Source organism: Rhagoletis zephyria, unplaced genomic scaffold (genome assembly GCF_001687245.7).
Source record: "Rhagoletis zephyria isolate East Lansing unplaced genomic scaffold, Rhagoletis_zephyria_1.1 Rzeph_scaffold_00241, whole genome shotgun sequence".
NCBI lineage: Eukaryota > Metazoa > Arthropoda > Insecta > Diptera > Tephritidae > Rhagoletis > Rhagoletis zephyria.
Window position 1 is genome coordinate 248,061 of NW_016157325.1, and position 23,337 is coordinate 271,397.

The 23,337-nt window shown below is 35.6% G+C and overlaps 1 protein-coding gene across 1 annotated transcript in view; it reads right to left on the reverse strand.

The window, feature by feature from the left end:
• Positions 1-23,337, reverse strand: part of Nep3 (M13 family metallopeptidase neprilysin 3) — a gene marked incomplete at its 3' end in the record, with an annotated part of 293,210 nt that overhangs the window by 223,275 nt on the left and 46,598 nt on the right. The window contains exon 2 of the mRNA XM_017609640.1: positions 15,037-15,153. Within this exon, the coding sequence (XP_017465129.1) occupies positions 15,037-15,153 (117 nt within the window). The remainder of the gene's footprint in view (positions 1-15,036; positions 15,154-23,337) is intronic.

Genomic DNA, 23,337 nt, shown 5'->3' on the forward strand with positions numbered 1-23,337 from the left:
AATGATTAATCTAAGCCATTTCTCAGTGGTGCTTTTAAAGTTTACGACATACAACAATACGACACTTACGACACCGTTGTGAATCCCCCAATAATTTCTTGAAACTCTTTCATTTGACATCCATCGCTCATATTTCATATAACTTATACCCAATAGTTCAATTAAATAGGTGGCAACCCTATTCAAAATATTTCCAAACTACTACCTTCTTAAACCTCTTTTATATGACATCCATATAGCGATACCTTATTCACTTACCAAATTCCTTTACATAATTAAAATTGAATACATTTTTTTTTACATGTGGCAACCCTCCTATACGTAGTTAAGTTATAAAGCCTTTTCAAAACCATTTCGATTGCTACCCATATTTAATAATTGATTTAACTTATTAATTAATTTGAGCTTAATTTCTTAACAGGTGGCAACTTTTTACGAAAAAGTAAAACCTTCTTGAACATCCACACCCTAAGCCCTTTAATTTGGTACCTCACTTTTGAAAATCAAACGGACAGTGCGGATCTGAGGGCATTGATTAGTAAATAACTTGAGTATAATTATTTAACAGGTGGCAACCCCTTTCGAAAAAATAAAACCAGTTTGCACATCTACAGGCCAAGCGCTTTAATAACTTGAGTGAAATTCCAAAATTTTCTACACTTTCAAAACTTTGTGAATTTGAGAAATTTTAGTAAACCCCAATAATTCAATATAATGATGAATACTAGATTTCCCCAATTTCCCCTACCTGTGTCCGCCGCTGTTCATACCAAGTTCCAGTAATCTATCAGAAATATTTCCTGAAAAATGCAGTATGAAATATTCCGCTTGTATGGGAGGTGCCACATTCCCTTGTCTAATCGAGATTAAATTTATCCTATCTATATACATAATACGCGAAGGGATTTTTTGTGCAGCATAAAAGATCTGTACCGTTCGCCCGATTTTCAAAAATGAGATGTCAAATTAAAGCGCTTTGTCTGTAGATGTGCAATAAGGCTTTACTTTTTCGAAAATAGTTGCCACTTGATAAAAAATTGCATTCAAATAATTTAATTATCAATGCCATCAGATCCACAGCGTTCGTTCGATTTTCAAAAGTGAGGTACCAAATTAAAGGGATTAGGGTGTGGATATTCAAGAACGTTTTACTTTTTTGAAAAAAATTGCCACTTGTTAAGAAATTAAGCTCAAATTAATTAAAAAGTTAAATCAATTATTAAATATGGGTATCAATCGAAATGGTTTTGAAAAGGTTTTATAACTTTACTACGTACATGTTAAAAAAAAATGTAATTTGGTAAGTAAATAAGGTATCGCTATATGGGTGTCATACAAAAGAGGTTTAAGAAGGTAGTAGTTTGAAAATATTTTGAATAGGTTTGCCACCTATTTGAAATATTAACGATGGATGTTAAATGAAAGAGCTTCAAGAAATACTTAGTTTGACAATTTAGACCATTTTTGATGTGTTTGAGGGTTGCTCCAGTTTAAAGGGCTAAACTAAAAGTATTTAATAAGTTAAATGAGTTACTAACCAATGGTTATGAATGGAAATGGGTTTAAAATCCTTTATTTAAGAACTAAATTGAGGAGGATTGCCACGTGTTTACAAATAAATTTCCACCTAATTCATCAGTTACATGAAATATTTATAACAATGTCAGACGAAAAATATTTAAGGAAATTTTAGTTTGAAAATAATTTTTAAGACGGTTGCCGCCTTTTTTGAAAGTGGTATTTCGTTTAGTTATAGATAAGTTACATGAAATCTTAAAATAGAACGAGTGTTAAGAAATCTTTAAGCTGAACATATGTTTTTTTTGTTGAAAAAATTAAGCTCAAATTATTTAATAAGTTAAATGGATTGTCAAAAGATGGGTATCAATCGAAATGGGTTTGAAAATAATTTATTTATAAACTGAGTAGTTAATTGAAATATGTATAACAATGCCAGGCGAAAAATTTTAGTTTGAAAATACTTTTAAAGGGGTTGCCACCTGTTCGAAAAGTCGAATTTGTTTTACTTATACGAAAGATATGAAATGAAGCATCGAAATATTAGTGTCAAACGAAAGAGTTTTAAGAAAACTATAGGCTGATAATATTTTTAATTAGAGTTGCCATCTATTTTTTTAAGGTCATAGCATCTGCACCGTTATTTCGAGTTTCCAAAATGAGAAGTGAAATTAAAGAATTGGGATTCTATATAGATGTGCACAGGTTTTATTTTTTGAAGTTACAGGGAGATTTGAAATTTGAAGAAATGAAAACCGACACCATGCGAGACCTCTCATCACTGAGAAATGGTTTAGATTAATTATTAGGAATATTTTTAAAGGTTTTGGAATAGGGTTTCACCTGTTTAAAAAATTCAATTAAATGCTGGCGTTTTGACGCCATGCGGGTTCACTAGTATCTTAAGTTGGGCTAAATGACAGCAGTGTACAAAATTTCATGATGATCGGTTGAGTAGTTAAAGCGTGAAAGCGTAGCAAACAAACAAACTCACTTTCGGATTTATAATATTATATATATATATATATATATATAATATATATATTAAGTAAGGATATTTTTTGAATTTTCCTACATTCTATTTTTATTCGCATTGCAATGTTTTAAACGATCTTCAATACAACTAAATCGTCAATGTTATGAAAACATCGAGTAACACCGCGTAGTTCTTCACATTGCAATATGTACATAAAGACGGATGTGTTTTTAATGGAGAAGTAAGAAAGTTAAATTAATTTGAAGGGCAATAAGTTTAGTAAATTTGTAGTTTGTTTGCAGATTCGTTATTAAAAAGCAAAGGACGAATTACATTAATTCACCTCACGTAAATATTTACGGATTTTTATAAAATATATGTAATTTTTCTATTTTGAACTATGTACATATTTTTCAGTGTTGAGAACAAAGAAAACAAAAGAAGGTTTAAAGCTGAGTGGGTTACCGATTTTGCATGGCTTTCCAACGATGGTTCAGCCTTTTGTGAGGCATGTAATAAAGCCGCAGTGAACTACAAAACTGCATACAAAAAAGCTATAAAAAATCTTATTAAAAATTTGCATGTTGATTTATTGAATTTTGCTGAGTTTTGAACAGAGTTGAGAAATCACATTTTCATGTTTTTTTGTTATAGTATGAACTGAACTTATATAAAAAATAGTGAAAAAAAGTGAAAATAAAAACTTTTGCATATCGGCATTGTGAAAAATTCTATGTGCCCATATTTTATGCCATACAAAATAGTAGCGCTGTGCTATTTTTTAGGGTAAAGTGACGATTTTCCAGCGAAAGCTTTCTGCACGCTACTGCCAACTATACTTAGCTGTGGAGTGCCATATTGAGGATTATAAAGTGCCAAAATGTGCCAAATAGAAAAATAAAAGTGCCAAAAAGGGTGCCATTCATTTTAATTCTTCCCATTTAGCATTAAAATTAGAAAAACATTCCTAAATCAAAAGACTAACGCCAAAGTAAGATAAACCAGTTGTATACATCAGGCTTTCCCAAAGTGGGTGCCGCGAGCGTGTGCCTAGGGTGCCGCTAGTGGCTAGAGTATATTAGTGGTGCGGGCAAATTCTTTAAACTTTCCATACACAACGCAAGCGGTTTGTTCAAACTTCAACATGGCGGCTAGAAAAGCAAAAAACAAATGATTTTTATTAAAACTACCTTCAGCGGCTCCTATACAACACAAATGGCTTGCAGCAAAGATATATTTTGCTTGTGTGGTGTATTTCGCTCTTAAGCGTAGTTCCCCAGTACGTTTTGTCAACGAAAAATTGAATCAGAACAAGTAAGAAAGTCTAAGTTCGGGAGGAGCCGAACATCAGACACCCGGCGCAAGTATTAAAAATATGTTTTTTACATTTCCGAAAGCTACCGCTACATGTTAAGCCTGGGTGTATCAATTTTGAGTAAATTAGCGTCCGTAAATTTCGAAATATTATATATGAAAAGCGGCCGTAATTTTAGTCCGATTTCAACAATTTTCAACGCTTTGCCTTTATGTGGCAAGCACAATAACCATTCCGAGTTTGGTACAAATTGGTAGAACGGTTACCGAGATAAATATATGTGATCATATGTGGGCGGTGCCAAGCCCATTTTCCAGAATTTTATCATAAACGTATTTCTTGGTAAAGAATTGCTGCAAGCATTAATTTTGAATAAATTAGCTTTAATATTTACTGATTTATCGAAGATTTCGTATTTCTCTAAATTACCGTTATATGGGATGTGGGCGTGGTTATAGTCCGATTTTAAAAATTTTCGGCCATTTGGTACCAAGGCCAACAACTGTGCCAAGATATACACATGTCACCATAGGTGGGTGTGGCTACGCCCATTTTCCAAAAATTTATAATATTCCTATTTTTCGTTTAAAAATTATTGTAAATATCAATTTTGACTGAATTATCTTCAGTATGTGGGAGGCAGGCGCTGTTATTGTCCGATTTTGCCCATTTTCAATACCATCCGTCGTACGCCCGAAAGAAGTGCACGTACCAAGTTTCGTTAAGATATCGCAATTTTTACTCGAGTTATCGTGTGCACATACGGACGGACGGACAGACAGTCACCGCTTAATCGTTTTCTCTTTTCATTCTGATCATTTATGTATACATTTTTCTATATCTATCTCGACTCGTTTTGCCTGTTACAAACAACCGTTATGTGAACAAACTTATAATACACTTGTGCACAAGTGCGCTCGGGTATAAAAATAGCCGAAAACGTACCCTTTTCACAACCATTTTCGGTACTTTTGTAGACCTAATCCGCGTTTGATCCACTTTTTTTCTCGTTTTCGGATTTTTTTCTGGCTGGGTTGTTCTCGAATCAACACGATTTTAGAGGCAGTCGAAAACGAACTTATAAAGAGTTTGAAAACTTGTGAATTTTTTAGTTTGCAACTTGACGAAAGTACCGACGTAGTGGGAGTTAATGTTCTTCTCTTGTTGCAAATCGAAGACGAACTTTTGATGCGCGAAGTACTTGAGACTTACACCACTAGCGGCGGAATTTTTAAAGCTATCGACAAATTTGTACACAAAAATGGTTTCAAATGGAGCAAGTGTGCGGATATTTGTAGTGGTTGGAAAAACGAAAGGAGCGATGTCTAGGATGAAGCAAGAGGCAGAAAACGTCACGAGAAGGCGCTATATGATCCGTCGGTATTCCATGGCGACTAGGAAGATGCCGCCGCTAGATTAAAACCCGTATTGGATGACGCTGCGAAGATAACAGAGGCCTGCGAAATTAAAATACATCTTTGGTTTTTTCTAGCACGTCGAGATTGTTTTTATTGGTTACATGTATATTTTAGAATTTCTAGTTATTTGCATGAAACCCCATAAATAAACAAAGAAAATCAGAAAAACGTACATATGTAACTTCGAAATTAACGCTAAGAAAATGGATAACAGCCGAGTTCACTAGCAATTTAAATTGAAAATAATTTTTTATTTTCTGTCAATTTCCATATAATATTCAAAAAATTAAAATCATTTTTCACTTAAATTGCTTTCGTGAAATTGGCTGTAAATGTTATTTTCTTAGCGTTAACGCGCATTTCCAGCGTTAACTTGGAAGGTTTGACTCTGAGGATGTCTACAGCTGAATAACAAACCCGTTTTCATGTGACCCGAAAACTAAACCTACTGAGATGACAAATTAAGCTTTTGAAAACCTTCTGGACATCAGTGAAGACAGCACTTTGGATATTAAATACTACGAAGGGAGTCAAGAGGGTTCTGGATGCAAGTGTATGCAGAAAACACTGCTGTTGGCAAGATTGCATTAAAAATACTAGTGACTTTAGTAGTACACGGTTAAAAATTTCGGTTTTAATTTTAAACTTTTTGGACTACATATATGACCAAACTAAATTCAGTTTCAAATACAAACCTTCCAAGTTTAAAAAAAAGAGAGCACATATGTTGGCATAGAGAAGGACCGCGGCGAAAACCTAAATTCGCCAGTAACGCCACCTTGTATAATTCGCCTTGTGCCAAACTGTTGATGAACTTGATAAAATGATAAATTTATCATTTTGATAAATGAACTGTCGAACATTGTATTAAAATCTATTTCACCAAAGTTTATCACATTATCCGACGATTTTGGTGGATAAACGAATAAATTTCAGCAAAATTCAGGCCTGACAGACTGCCAGGTGATCGATTTTTCTACGAAAACATAAAAAGCAAATTAGCACAATGGACGAGGTAAGAATGAAACGTAACTAGCCAGAAAAGTTAAATAATAAAAAATATTTTGCAATTATTTACCAAGGTGCGTTCATGAAGAATGCGGATAAACTAATAAATTTAAGCAATTTATCCCTTTATCACTTTCGGTGAAGATCCTTATTGTGGATAACATGATACCAAACTCGTTTTTTGCATTCATTCAAAAAACTACTTGCATACTTTTTATACCCGAGCGCACTTGTGCACAAGTGTATTATAAGTTTGTTCACATAACGGTTGTTTGTAACAGGCAAAACGAATCAAGATAGATATAGAAAAATGTATACATAAATGATCAGAATGAAAAAAGAAATCGATTAAGCGGTGACTGTCTGTCCGTCCGTCCGTCTGTGCACTCGATAACTTGAGTAAAAATTGAGATATCTTAACGAAACTTGGTACGTGCACTTCTTTCGGGCGTAGAACGGATGGCATTGAAAATGGGTAAAATCGGACAATAACCACGCCTACCTCATTCCAAACTTAGCACAGTTATTGGCCTTGGTACAGCATACCAATTGGCCGAAAATTTTTAAAATCGCACAATAACCACGTCCACATCCCATATAACGGTAATTTAGAGAAATACGAAATCATCGATAAATCAGTAAATATTAAAGTTATTTATTCAAAATATATGCTTGCAAAAATTCTTTACCAAGAAATGCGCTTATGATAAAAATTTGGAAAATGGGCGTGGCACCGCCCACTTATGATCACATATATGTATCTCGGTAACAATTTGTACCAAACTCGGTATGGTTATTGTGCATGCAACATAAAAGCAAAACATTGAAAAATATTGAAATCGACCTAAAATTACGGCCGCTTTTCATATAACGGTAAATTTCAGAAATGCTTCAAACTTCAATATTTCGAAATTTAAGGACGCGAATTTACTCAAAATTGATACACCCCGGCTTACCATGTAGCGGTAGCTTTCGAAAAGGTGAAAAACATATACTGAGTACTTGCGCCGGGTATTTAATTTTCGGCTCCGCCCGAACTTAGACTTTCTTACTTGTTATTTCTATAACCAATTTACCAAGCTCGGGAAGAAACAAACAGTAACTCCAGGCATTTTTCGTTTTATTAAGACCCATTAAATAAGTTGCTTAATTTTAACGGGATTTATCAAACTTTTTGAAAGATTTGTTAAACTCTATTTTTCGGGCACGGCAACACTGCGTTCACCCCGGTGAATGAGTTTCTAGCCATAGTCCGCATCAAACGGATATGCTTCAACAACGCGTTTATTTGCGCCAATGCCCCGACAGAAAAGAAGGGCGAGGGGATCAAAGACATATTCTATGAATGGTCAGAACACCAGCAAGGAAGAGGACCTCGGTGCCACATTGTGAAAATTCAGCCACCACGACTAAACATCCGACAACGCACTAAGATTGATCGACTTCGCAGAGCCCGAAACATGGTAAGGTGCAGTACTATTTCCAGTATACATATGAAAATCCTTTAAGGTACACAAACGACAATGGGCAGTAAAAAACTTGCGCCCAGCAATGCAAGGAAAGCTCAATATGGAAAAGCTGCAATCGCCACTCGACTCCCACAGCTGTTCTCCGTTATCACTCTTCAACAAGTCGAATATGCAAAATTTTATAAATATGAGAAAGTGCAAACCACTCAGAGGATGATATGTATTTGACGTAATTTTTAACAAAGCTAAAAAGTTTCTACAGTGATATTTATCGAATTTTGTTACAGGCATACATTCTGAAAATTCTATTTTGAATAACAGAAACTAATGTTGAGCAACATTGCCATTATTGTTATTCAGGGCTATCACCACGGTTGCCAACCGTCCCGTTTTCGACGGGACTGCCCCCGATTTAAGAGCTATGTCCCGGTCCCGGTCGCGGTACAATACTTGCAGGGACGCAAAATGCCCAGGGTTTTGACAAGAAAAAAATTTAGACACCTTGTAAAAAATTTAGAACTATTTGCATATTTACATTTCACATATTCTAATTACTTATCGACACTATACGCCGTATAGTAAAAGCAACTTATGTATTTGGTTGTAGTAAATATGAGCAATATTTTTATAAAAAATTCTGAGCAAAAAATGTAATATGCATTGCGAGAACTTCCCTGTGCCAATAATTTAGTACGGCACTGTACATACATACATATATACAAATCTATAATTTTAGTAAATGTTTTAAGTAATTAGAAATATTTTTTTTTGTTATCTATGACCTTATAAAAATTATATTAATCAATTTGATTGAGCTTGAGGCCGTTATAGTCTAAGAGTCGGTGGGAGATCGACCTTCAACGATCTGATAACTCGATGAGACATAGTTTCTATCAAATATAATTTATAACCAAATGTGCCTATGATAACTTGCTTATCGAAAAGTGTTCATAGCTATTTTTAATTTAATTAATTTTAATCAATTTTCTTTCATCACCTTCACTCTTTCATAACTGAGTGAGTTTTATCTCAATTGATAGTTTTTAACACACAGAATATGCCTGGGTAGGCTTGCCTACTTATTTCTGTGCATGGCTACCTGGCAAGTAGATTTATGTACGTAGGTAAATACATCGATCTGTTAAGCAATCGAAATTTATATCATAGGGAAGATATTTTAATTATAAAACCAATCAAAAAAATCGTACATAAAATATTATTGTCAAGCTATAAAGTTTTAGGATTTTAGCTATTTGATAGGTGCGAGAGAGAAAGTAGAGCGTCCGAGGTTCGAGCTGCACGCTACCTGACGTTACTACGTTGAATGTATCCGAGTGCATTCTCTTTACACTTTACAGTAATTTACTTTACTTTACAGTAATTTTGAACTCTAATTTATTATAACTCTAATTTCGATCACAATTTTTGTATTATTTCACACTATATATACTTACACCTGTGAAACAATCAAAAATAAATAATTTAATATATTAATAAATAAAAAAAATTAATTGAACAAAGTTTTTTTTTCATTTTAAATCTAAATTACAAAAATTAAAAATTATAAAAAAATCTATATTCTTTATTTAAAATGAAATAAAGAGTAATTCATTTATTATTCAAAAATTAAGTAAATGCCGCAAAGCGGGAAAGAATAAGTGTTACTTTTAAAATTTAAAATTTTATTTTTAAATTTTTTCTGTTTGTGGTTGCAAAATATACAACAGACAACTTGGCCAGCAGATGTAGATGATGTTGAAGTTGACGGCATCTGAAATGAATAGAAAACTTTTAAGTTTCTAGTTTACGGTTATAAGATGTTCAAGAAATTTATTATCAATTGAAAAAAATATGTAAATGCAGCAAAAGTAAAATATATAACATAGATAGAGTAATTTATATTATAAGTGCTATCTAATACTGTTCTTCAAATATATTTAAATGATTCAGTAGCAAATAATTAATCATTACCTCGTACAAATCCTCAGAATTTGCAACATTTTCTGTATTATTTTCATCATCTTCAAGAGCTGTTGTCTCTGGAGGTTCATTATCACTAGAATTAAGACTTCTTGAGGTCATTGGGAGCTACAAAAATTTTATAAAAATAGTTATATAATGATAATGAAAATTTCAATGTTATTAAATCAATTCACATAATTTAAGGAAATTTACTCATTGTTAAAATGTTTATTTATATTAAGTTTTTCAATTAATGGACATAACTTTCACAAAAATCAAATTTATAGCTACAAAAATTATTTGAATTTTAAAATATTCAGAAAAATTTAAATAAAAGATAAGTTTAAATTTACAAGAATGGCATATTTGAAATTGAATGTACGGCTTTGTTTTTAAAGCAAAAATCGATATGGAAAAAATAGCCAATTGTAAATTTTTAATAAGTATAAACAGAAACGTTTACTTACTTCATAATTTTTACGAAATTTTCAAATTCTTCTTTGTATTTTTGTTTTAAAACTGTAACTTTGTTGTAACACGTGGAGTGATAACCAACAAAATCGAACGATTCTTTGCTTAATTGAATATCTCCATACTTAAAGTTTTGTTATTTAGGGAAAGCCAATTTTAAATGGCATCTTTTAAATGAATTTTCATCAAAGTCAATAATTTCTTTTTTCGTACCACAAAAAAACACTTTTTACGCATTTTTAAAATCACAATTAATATTATTTAGCACTTGTTATCACTAATAAATTATTTTCGACTATACACGAGCATGCGCACTCGGATACACTCAACGGTCAGGTAGCGTGCAGCTGCTATGTTGTGTCCTGTTCTATCACACGGACCTCGGGCGCTCTACTTTCTCTCTCGCACCTATCAAATAGCTAAAATTCTACAACTTTATAGCTTGGCAATAATATTTTATGTATGATTTTTTGCAGGCAAGGCTATATTATTGGCTTTGTAATTAAAATTGCTTACCTATGATATCAATTTCGATTGCTTAACAGATCGATGTAGTTATCTATATTGACTTACCTGTTCACATCTACTTGACAGGTAGCCATGCACAGAAATAAGTAGGCATTCTGTGTGTTAAAAACTATCCATTGAGATAAAACTCATTCGGTTATGACAAGAGTGAAGGTGATGAAAGGATATTGATTAAAATTAATTAGATTAAAAATAGCTATGAACACTTTTCGGTAGGCAAGTTATCGTAGGCATATTTGTTTATAAATTATATTTGATATAAAATATGTCTCATTGAGTCATCAGATCGGCGAAGGTCGATCTCCCACGGTCTCCTCTCCTGTTATTAATGAAAATTTTTGTGGAAAAACGACAGTAAAGTTAAAGCTGCTATTTCGGAAATCACTACATCTCCTTGTCAGACTTCTACAAGCCCCGAGACTGGGATATCAACCAGCAACCTCCGGGTACAAAGCCAATGGTCTACAGACTGAGCTAAGTTCGCCACGTAAACTATTGTTGCTTTTTCCACTTTTTCAAATGTGACCCCAACAACAATCAAGGGCAGCTATTCTGCTGCTTTTTAAATTTGATCATGTGGTTGTTGTTGGTTTTTTGTTAATACATATTCTATTTTAAGAATATTTAACTTTAGGTGTGCTCGTCCTTAAGTTATTTGTTTTTTGTTGTTTATGGCCTAATTTTACATTGTTTTTTATTTTTTTTTAATAGAAATTTACCAAAAATACAGCACTGAAATTGATGTCGTTTATTACACATATTTAGGGGATTCATAAGACATGTTAAGCGTCGTAAAATCTTAAGCTTAACATTTTTGTATGTAAAAAAGGTATTGAAATGGTTTTAGAGGCTTTCTAAATAAACCGAAATGTTTTTAAACTGATAAAAAATATTTATATAATTGGCCCCTCTTCCTCCTCCTAAAACCATTTTAGCCGTTTTTTACATAAACAAATGTTAAGCTTAAGATTTTACGATGGTTAACACGTCTCGTGAATCCCCTAATTGTGTATGTAATTTTATCTACCCTCTTGCCTAACATTAGGTTTGTTTTTTACATTTTCGGGCAAACGAGAGTAAGTACGAGATTCATGGCCAAGAGAGCACCACATACATTCTTTACGCCAGGGATCAGTTCTGAAGTTTCTAGTGTCTAGGGCTAGGTGAGGTACTGTGATGAGCTGAGGCACGATATACTACCCCTCGCAGTGCTTTATTCAACTAACGGGTGATTTTTTTGAGGTTAGGATTTTCATGCATTAGTATTTGACAGATCACGTGGGATTTCAGACATGGTGTCAAAGAGAAAGATGCTCAGTATGCTTTGACATTTCATCATGAATAGACTTACTAACGAGCAACGCTTGCAAATCATTGAATTTTATTACCAAAATCAGTGTTCGGTTCGCTTTACGTCCGATTTATGGTCTACATAATCGACCAAGTGAGCAAACAATTAATGCGATTGTGACCAAGTTTCGCACTCAGTTTACTTTATTGGACATTAAACCAACCACACGAATGCGTACAGTGCGTACAGAAGAGAATATTGCGTCTGTTTCTGAGAGTGTTGCTGAAGACCGTGAAATGTCGATTCGTCGCCGTTCGCAGCAATTGGGTTTGCGAAACACATTTCGAACCGAACACTGATTTTGGTAATAAAATTCAATGATTTGCAAGCGTTGCTCGTTAGTAAGTCTATTCATGATGAAATGTCAAAGCATACTGAGCATCTTTCTCTTTGACACCATGTCTGAAATCCCACGTGATCTGTCAAATACTAATGCATGAAAATCCTAACCTCAAAAAAATCACCCGTTATATATCTAGCTAAGTACGAAATACTCTCACAAATGTGAATAAACTACCCAAAACCCCGGGAACGCAAAAACCCATTTTCGTACCCGAAACTAAGAACTCAACCAGCCACCGACGTGTCAGCTGACACGACCTATCTTATGTTACGTTCTCATTGAGCCATTAACTCGAGTTTATGAGCAACTGTTAAGTGTTCACATTGGGGTGTTTAAGAAACTCGGAGTTTAATTTGAAATTTTTTTGTTTACTTTTATCCTATTCTCATTTAGTTTGTTCCCGTACTACAGCATTTAACCACACACATAAGTTTAGAATACCAACCGTTTAGCTGTAAAAAAAACAGGAAACGAGGATCAATAGAACTTTCTACGCTGATTTTAACCAAACCAAAATTATTCGGTGCAAATAAAAACCAAAGCCAATAAAAGAGGGTAAAGTTGAACTTTTCTATTTCTTATGTGTTTAATATCTCGGCAACTACTTAACCGATTGAAAAATTATTGATGCTAATCTCAACATAATTTAAATACATTAAAAGTAGTTATTAGAGTTGCGATCAATCAACTTTTCTCGTATAAGATTTCTGTTATACAATTGTTTCGTTCCATTTTTCATTTGTGTGCAAACCAGGGTGTCCAGATTATTTAAAAAGATGAGCCATTTCTGAAGAATCTTTTATTTTAAAAATGAGATCTTTTTATATCATAGTCTTTAAAACCAAATCGAATATAATGCCTTAGGGTAATAATAAATAACGCAAATAACTTATATGAGAGTGATGTACAAACATTTTTTTTTAAATATTCATACTTTTAAAAAATATTTGTATCAACACATTTCCCAGTAGGACTGTGCAATTAATAAATTTATTATAACTGATAATTGATTAATCCGCTTTTAAGCGCTCGGCGCTAAAAATAAAATAAAAGCTATAATAAGGCGAGATCAGCTATTTCCACAAATGAAATTGCAAAATTTCCCATTCAGCGGGAGTTGCCACAAATGGTGGTTTAATATTGGCAAATGTGCGAAAAGCTACAACAAAATCGGTAACAATAAAAAGTATCGCCACATTAAAATTAAAGCTCTAACTCCATAACCTACTTATCACGTGTTTCGCCAAAGGCGATTTCCTAGATTTTTACGCGCAAATATAAAAGCCACATTGGCGCTAAATCGTCCAATCTGGACACTCTGGTGCAAACCAGTGAAGCCAACTCGTGGGGAATTACCCGTTTTGCGGGTAATCTCAGTTTGTGTGGGGAATCGGGGAAATAACCGTTTTTTGTGGGGAATTTCAGTTTACATGGGGGGCGGGGAACGAACTGTTTTTTGTGAGGAATTAGGTGTAAATAATTTTTATTTTTTGCTTCACAAATTTAATGATTTAAACAAAAATATAAGTTGAAATGTCTCACCAGTCACCGTGGAATGAGCCATATCGCTAGCTTAGAAAGAAAAGTTGCTAAGTCCCATTTTAAAAATATTACAGGAGAGGAAAAAATCTTCCTATAGCCATTTTCTTTAACTATTTCTTAAGACTTTAAATCAAACATTTTGCGCGTTTATAGCAAAGCAAAAGTCCATAAGAATCAGAAGGATTCGATATTTATTAAAAGATGTCGTATTATTTTGGCCTTATCGGATTTGTGGTGCTTCTTTGGGACTTAGCAAATTTTCCTTTTATTGCTTATGAAGAGGAAAAAATAAAATAAGTACCTTTATAATTTTCGAAACGATGCGTATTCAATTTCCCTAGCCTCCTATATCAAAATATGAGTTTTCATAAAAAGTGGACTTAGCAACTTTTCACTCTAAGCTAGCGATATGCAGTTTTTTAGCTCGTTCAATTCTTGTATAATAAAGTTTCAAATGGCTAAAATGGCTTTCATATAACGAATAAACACAATTTATTTTATGTGGAAGAAAACCGCAACACCTTCGGCAAAAAAATTCTAATACGACAATTTTTAGGTTCTTGAAACTTCCACTTTTTATACTAGAATTGAGTGGGCTATAAAAATGGATACTCAAAATTTTTCTAGAAAATCTAATTAAAAAGCTCGAAATTTTTACGAAAGTTTGTTGATTTTTTTTTAATATTGCACAAAGTTTGATCCGCTTAAATCATTTTGTCAAAGAATGAACTATATTTTTATAAAAATAAGTCAAATTAAATAACAAAAAAATAATAATTGTGAACCGCGTATGTACATATGTAAATATTATATGAATATTTTTTTTTTATTCTTTATTTGTTAACAAACTTAATAAAAGTTTGGTGTGGTTTATGAATAAATAGATGAATTATACACATTTAAAAATAAAGTAAACAGAAATACCAGCAATGCATCAAAATACATCAATTTTTTTTAATAAGGAGATATCTATGGGTGGGGAATTTTACGAAATTTGGGCAAAATCGAGAAATTTCATTATCGAAATCGGGGAATTCTCAAAAATGATTTGGCTACCCTGATGCAAACACAAACTGTTTTGTTGAATGGCAGAACGATTGCGAGTAAGTAAGGAATTGTCTTTGTAAGTACCCACCCGTGCTGTGTGATATCGAATATGCAGTCCCGTGCTACCGGTCCCCTCATTTAAATGGATGCCTCCGACTGAGCTAGCATCATCTTCGGGAAAACTAGTCTGCTTATATCGAGCCATCTGAAATGATAAATATTTATTTAAGTGTTAGAGATATTTAAGTGTACATCTTTATCCCTATCCTATCTCCCTATATCTTATAAAATAAAACCTAAAAATATGTATATTCGTCCCTAAATATATCTTATAAAATAAACCTTAAAAATATGTACATTCCCTCTCAGATAAGCTAAACCTGAACCGATTTTGTTTCGGTTTTCGCAAGCCTCCTCTCCAACGTAAGCCTCTTTTATAGGTCGTGACAATAAGCCAAGCCCCTCAGAAATAGACTAATTTTATCTTCTAACGGAAATATATTTAAAACTACTGCATCAATTTAAAAAGCAAAAAAAAACTAAGTAATAAATTGAACATTTCTTTAATGAACTGCAAGTTTTTGCTTTGTTCTTTTTAATATTTATACGTAAAAAATTAATACTTAGAACCGTTTTTACATTTTTTATTCCATTTTATGCACGGTTTTTTATTACCCTCGCCTGCTCGCGAGAAGCTGAAGCACAAATCAGAAAATAAGAAAATGATTGGATCGAAAAATATGTACATATCGAGCCCTAACCGCCAAAACAAAATAATGTATTAAAAAAAAATGTCGCTTACTTTATTTTGGCGTTAGGGCTCGATATATATATTAGACTGCAACACCAACAAAAGTTGCGGTTAGCTGGACCGATTTGAAAATACCTCCAAAATTAGAGTTTTTTAAGAATAAAAATAGTTAAAGATTTTTTTTTTAAATCCCCTCAGATGACAAAACAGATTAGCTTAAACAAGTAAAGATGTATAAGTTCGGGCGAAGCCGATCTTTATATACCCGGCGCAGGTATCAAATATCGTCGTTTCAACTTTCTATAACGGCCTCATTTTCGTTGTAGGTATTTCCGACAGGGTAGGAGTGTGATGTAATGTTTAACAATTTTCCGTCATCCCTTGTCAAATTTGGTTTGGAGACAAACCGATTTCAGAACGAAAATTAACATGATATCAATGGAAGGGCTATCTAACGCTTTCTTTTGTGTTTATAAAGTATAAATATGTCATAACGTTATCGAAAATATATATTTCGAACATTTTCTCAAAAACTGGTCAGTCGATTTTATTCTAAGTTACCATAAATCTAGCCCAAAACCTTAGCTTTCATCTGGTATATAGCTTGTATCTGGGAAAACTCTTGTTGTGGAGATATTGCGATTCTAATTTAAAAAAATGTTGCTCCAAAAAGGGTCAAAAGGTTAAAAATTAACATATTCGTCTGGTTACTTTAAGATATAAAAATAACATAGCCAGTTCCCCGAAAAAATTGTCCATTCCCCGAATGCCAGTGAAACCGAAATTGCCCTGCAAATCGGGGAATTTCCCGCGAGTTGACAAGTTGAAGGACGCAGCTGTGCTAACCACTTCGTACGTGTCTTGGAAACCATAATTTGTGTGTATTTTAGAGTTTTTTTCAGTCACATACCGAAATTATAACATTTTTCCCCATTTTAATTGCAGGTATGTACACATGCTAGCTACATGGGTTTATCACCCGCACTTGACCTACCTGGGAAGACGCATACAATATTACCTATAGTTGTACAGTTGTTTCTTGTACCCAAAGTTGGTACCAAGTTGATAAGTTTATATCATTTCTCATAATTTAATTTTTTGTTTTTTATTTTTTCGAATATAAAGGATATGATCATTCTTTTTCGCTTTATTTCGTATTCGAAAAATTATATGTTTCAAGGGACCCATCGATTTGAATACATAATTTAGATTTAGATAATATTTTTAGCAATTTATTTGAGAAAAATATAACATTTAGATAATTGTATGTATTTTCGTCGATTTTAAATTTGCTATCCCAAAATAACTGATATCAAATAAAACACCACTTTGAGGTAAAATTTTCGAGTGACGAAAGCAGAACTCGAAACACAAAATTTATGATATCAATTTCGTGACGAAAATTATACGCATTTTTTAACTGCCTTTGAAACGTACGGAAAATCTTTTTTTATTTATTCGGAACGTTGTGAAATTCCGTCTACTGCTAGAAACACAAAATAAAAAACAGGATTTTTGCAACGATTCGTATGAATAAAAGAGGTTTTCCCTACGTTTCCAAGGCAGTTAAAAAATGCGTATAATTTTCGTCACGAAATTGATATCATAAATTTTGTGTTTCTAGTTCAACTTTCTTCACTCGAAAAGTTTAACTCAAATATGTGTTTTATTTGATATATTTTACGAAAGCAACAGATAAAATTAGTTGAGAGAACTTTCTTTTATATATATTATAGAGGACCCTGAATGACGGCAAAGTTCAAAGCTTTACAAATTTGTTGATGTGATTTTTGAAATGAAATTAGCCGGTATGGACATTTTAAAATTTTTATAATCAGTGGTTGAATTTTTGTGCATAAAGGGTTATGAAAACTTTAGTTTAAAAGTTTTATATTAAATGCCTTTCGCCATAAACGGCGCGACAGGTATTGTGAAAGGTTGGACTAAACCTTAAAGATGACTGTTTTCTCACGGCCCACTGTACGAAGCTTTGAGTAGAGTAAGGTCATTTAAGAACTTAAAAATTATCCTGGGTTATCAGGTCTCAAGCAATACGAGATTAATTATTGTCTTTCACGAAGTTCTTTAAATATATCTTGAGCTAAACACTTAAGTATATTTATGAATATCACGTTTTATTATATACTTAAATTTAAATTCTTAATATTATTAAGTATTTTTTTACTGCATTCACCCGAATTTCGGGGGTTACTACTAGTTTTAATAAATTATCAGTTTAATTTCTTGTAAAATTTACTTTTAGGTTTATGTATCTTAAGCATACAGCTTTCAGACATTATATCGAACTACTAATTTATACAATAATTACTAACAGTGAAACAATTTCATTCTTCACATTAAAATTTAAAGTATGTATACTATTTCTAGTAAAAGTTTTTATTCATATTTAAATTGCTCTGCCTTTGATTTTTAGTAATTTGATGTGGGGTTCTACAAAATGAAATATGGTTAGTAAGGGTTCCATCATCTTAAAAGTTTAAGAGAAGAAATGTTTAAGAGAATCAGTGTGAAATAATTGTAGAAACGATTAACCAGGTTTGCTGAGCAACCGAGAAACACAGGTTTACAAAAAAAAAGTTTCTGCATATTGAACCAAACGTCAATATCCCCATGTTATTCGACGCTCTGAATGCGAATCCGACGTATGTTAGCCCCATCGTGCCAGGTGCGAGGTCATTGGAAGGTCAAGTAGGGAAAAACTAATTGAATAAACCTAAAAATTCATATATATATGGGGTTTTAAACTCACTGAACCTCTATAATGTCAGGTTCGATGTAATTTGAGGGCCAAATAAGACAAAAAATTTATTCAATAAAAATAAAAACAAAATTGTGTTTTTGTTGTCGCTGAATCTGAATATAGGGGTCCCTTGATTCTTTAATCTACAGGTCACGCCAAGGTCATATTCAGAAGAATTGTATTGAATTTTCAGGTTTATTCATTAACTTTTTCCCTACTTGACCTTCAAATGACCTCGAACCTGACGTGATGGAGGCTAATAGACCTCGGATTCGCATACAGGGTGTCGAATAACATAGGGATGTAAAGGTTTGGTTCAATATGTATAAGCTTTTTTTTGTAAACCTGTGTAATTTTTGTGAAACAAATCGACAAGTACATATTGTCTCTCACATGCCAGAAACATGAATTTGTAAAAATGAAAATTTTTGGGAAATCAAGTTTGAAAATTTTTTTTACGAGGCTTAACTCTGCATTCATGTAATTGACATTGTGAAATATGTGTTTTCCGTGTACGCATTTTATTCTGGGGTTTGGTATAACATAGAAAATCCAAAGGTTAATCAAGTCAACCCAATAACTCAAAATTGGTAAATTTGCACATTCATGCTTCTGGAATACGGGTGACGATATATATTTACTTCACATTTATTAATTTTTATACGCTTGTTCTACATATTTTTGTAGTATGAAAATAGTAGTTATATTTCGACACCTGAGTGGAAGATCGACCTATATCGGCAGCCAGTTAGAAAATGTCCTAACTCAGAAAACTTTTCAAGAACGCCCTATTTCAAAATTTTTTTGAAAAAGGCCTAGAATTTGGTTTAAGAACGGTCTATTTCAGAGTTCGGTTGAAAAACGCCCTATCTCAAATGGAAATATATTGAAAATGTCCTGAGATAGGACGTTTTCAAACCGAATTTTGAGATAGGGCGTTGTTCAATAAAATTCTGAGATATGGAATTCTTTAACCACATTCTGAAATTAGGCGTTCTTGAAAAAGTTTTCTGAAATATACCGTTTTGGAACAGGCTGCCGAAATAGGTCGAGCTTCCACTCAGGTGTCGATTTCCTGTTAATATTCTTTTAATAATAATAATAATAATAGATTGGCGCTTACACATATGTTAGTGTTTGGCGAGCTTCTCCTCTGATTTGTGGCGTGCGCCTTGATATTGTCACACAAAGCGGAGGGACCTACAGTTTTACGCCGACTCCGAACGGCGATTGTATTTTTATGAGCAGCTGTTTTTCATGGCAGAAATACACTCGGAGGTTTGCCATTGCCTGCCGAGGGACGACTGCTGTTAAGAAAAGACCTTTTTTCCTATATTTTTTTTGCGATGTTGCTTTGACCAGGGCTTGAACCCAGGTGCTGTGGAGTGGAAGCTCGCACTGCTTACCACTTTTATTTCTGTTTAATTCGATCACGGATGCCATGATTCGGGCTCAGTTTAATGTATGTACGTATATATATATACGTTTTTTGTTGAATGTTTTATTGGCTTGATATCATGGCGCAATAAACAGGTGAAGTAATAAGGCAGCATTCTCTGTTCATTTTCTGACATTCGGCTGAATTATATTTCACAATGTTACCTTTATTCGTTGAACGTTTTATGTGTCTTTGGAAGTATTTACATATATTTTGGGGCCAATTTGGCCATTTATTGTTTGTTTGCAACATTTTTTTTTTCTAAAATTTGCCGTTTGAATTTTTGTGACAAATTTGTTTTTCTCTAAAACTTCTCGTTTGAATTTTTGTAGAAAAATGCTATATAATTTATTTGTGATTAAAAAATTAATAATGCCTAAGCCAAGCTGTGTAATATGTAGAAACACGTGGACTTACGAAGGCGTCCGTTTGTTCCACGCACCAGCGGTGCAGGTTAGGCTAAATAAGTTGGATATTTCAAATACTTAATGGCGAAGTAATTTCTTGCACCACCAACTTCTCCGAAAAATTATTATCCCACAGCCATGAAATAAAACTTCCCATAAATGTGAATAAGCTATTTTTTAAGTGCAGGATAAATTATTTAAATAAGCGTTTGAAAGGCAAAAGGTATAATCGATTAATCTTTACAAACCTCCCATATATACCTATTTAAATTTATTTATCCAAACGTTATAACCATTAATATCACATGTTGCGTTTTGGTATCCCTCGCTAGGGCAGGCACCTTGTCGCTGGTGCGGGGGCTTAGCTGCATCGCCGACCAGTCCCTCTCAGGCGCAGGGGTAGCTTCCTTGAGAGCCTGACCGAGGAAGAGGCTGCCCTCTTCAGAGAACACGCCAGAGAAGATGAGCAGCCAAGCACCAGCAGGGGCGGCGTGGATGAGGCGCAGCATCGTTCGGAAGGCCTCAAGGAAGCAGAAGCATTACTCCTGAAAAACAGGCATCGCTCTGTAAGCAGGCATCGGACTGAAGGTCGGCGTCGCTCCGGGAGTCGTGACCGCTCCGAGAGTCGATGACGGTCCAGGGGCCGGCGTCGCTCGGAGAGCAGGCATCGCTCCAGCATTAGGCACCGTTCCAGTAGTAAGTCTCCCATTCGGACGTCCTCAGCGTCGCACGAGTCAGGGTGACAGATACAAGAAAATAAGAAGCGTAGTCGCAGGTGCAGAACTCCTCCACTACCCGCCTCGGGCCAACTGGGAGCCCTTAATGACCATCATCGAGCTGGTCTTGGAGGGTCGGGTGTCCAGTGGTATCTTCGGTACCTTCAGCAGGGGAAATCTGCGAATGAAGCCCGCACTATGGCGGAAGTACACCAAGAGGTGCAGCGTGAGGAACGTGAGCGCGAAGAGCGCAAGCGCAGAGACAACAGAGCTGCAACCGCTGGTAAGCAGCAGACTAGCAACACAGGTAAACTACCCGCGCCTGCTGAAAAGCAGAGAAGCGGGCAACAACAGCAGAGATCCGCGCCTGCCCAATGGCGGAGAAGCGGGGAACCCAAAGGTACCCTAACAGCAAATTCCACAGGTCCAGCAAAGCGAACCAGCTTATAGGTGGTGTGCCACCTGAGCCACCGTCCCACAAACGGCAGCGGGGGACAGAGTCTAGGAGCCTGGATGAGTCTGGGGTCTAGGGTCGGCCTCAGGAAGGAACCCCTCAGCAGCCCAGCTATTCTGATGCTCTTAAAGGCATTCGGGTGGCTGTACTGCTCTGTGATTACCCTGCAGCTGCCCTATGCCCTGAGGATCTAACCAGGCTCCGGGATGCTATAATGGATGAGGTCCTAAAAGGGTGGAAGCACCCTCTGGTGTTCTGTGGGGTGTATATCAGGTCAGGCATGCTCCTTGTGGACTGCAAGGATGAGCGGACTGCAGCTTGGCTGGCTGGCAGAAAAGGCACTGGTTCTTGAGGGGTGGAAGGGACCCGGGCTGTGCACCAAAAGGGGGGAGGACATCCCGCCGGTGCACACTATCTCGATGTTCCTCCCTAGATGCGCCGATAAATCGGCTGAGTATGTGCTGGGGCTCATTCAGGCTCAGAACGAGGGTGTCCACACGGCTGCGTGGAAGGTGGTGTCGTGCAACCAGCAAATAGAACCGGCACAGGCACCAGCTCCTGTGAGTTCCGGGCTAAGTGCCCTCGACTAAGTTCGCACCACACAGGAGCTGCTAGCGGACATTGGCAGGCCCGAACCCGATAGAGGAAGCGAGGGCGATGCGCAGCTCTCAGGCATCGACGACGAGCACTAATTTTGAAGTCACCAGCAGTAGAAGTAGCTCAAGTCAATCTGCATCACGCGGTGGCCGCCTCGGCGGTCATTGCGACCAGGTTTGCCTCGGGGGACCTGGGTAAACTGCTATTACAGGAACCGTGGACCTACAGGAGCCAGGTGAGGGCCCTCAACCACAATAACAAGGAGGTAATTTGGGACCTCGTCAAGTCTGTTCTGCCTTTTCCAAGTTGGATAGGGAAGCAAAGCGCATGGGTCTGGTGGTAAAAGAGGACAAGGCGAAGTATCTCCTGTCATCAAACAAACAGTCAGCACATTCGCGCCTTGGCACCCACGTCACTGTTGACAGTTACAATTTCGAGAAAGTAGAGAATTTCGTTTACTTGGGAACCAGCATTAACACCGATAATAATGTCAGCATTGAAATCCAACGTAGAATCACTCTTGCCAACAAGTGCTACTTTGGACTGAGTAGGCAATTCAGGAGTAAAGTCCTCTCTCGACGTACGAAAACCACGCTCTATAAGTCACTCATCATGCCCGTGCTGGTATATGGCGCAGAAGCATGGACAATGACAACATCCGATGAGGCGGCTCTTGGGGTGTTTGAGAGAAAGATTTTGCGGAAGATTTACGGTCCTTTACGCGTTGGCGACGGCGAGTACCGCAGACGATGGAACGATGAGCTGTATGAGCTTTACAACGATATGGACATAGTGCAGCGAATTAAAATACAGCGGCTCCGCTGGCTTGGTCATGTCGTTCGAATGGACACCGACGCTCCAGCTCTGAAAGTATTCAACTCGGAACCCGCTGGTGGTAGCAGAGGAAGAGGGAGACCCCCACTGCGATGGAAAGATCAGGTGGAGAAGGACTTGGCTTCACTTGGCGTTTCCAATTGGCGTCAGTTGGCACAGAGGAGAAACGACTGGCGTGCTTTGCTGAACTCGGCCAAAATCGCTTAGGCGGTTACAGCGCCAAAAAAGAAGAAGAAGAATTTGGGACCTCTCCTGCGAGAGGCCCAGACCGTGTGTAGTGTTGAAGAATAATATTAATTATTTTTGCATTACAGAGTTTCTTACACAGGATCTGGTAGCGGTCCAGACCACCTTGAAAGTGGATGGCAAGGAGGTGGAGGTGGTCTTGGCTGCAGCCTACTTTGCGGGGGGCAACGCCAACGTGCAGCCCT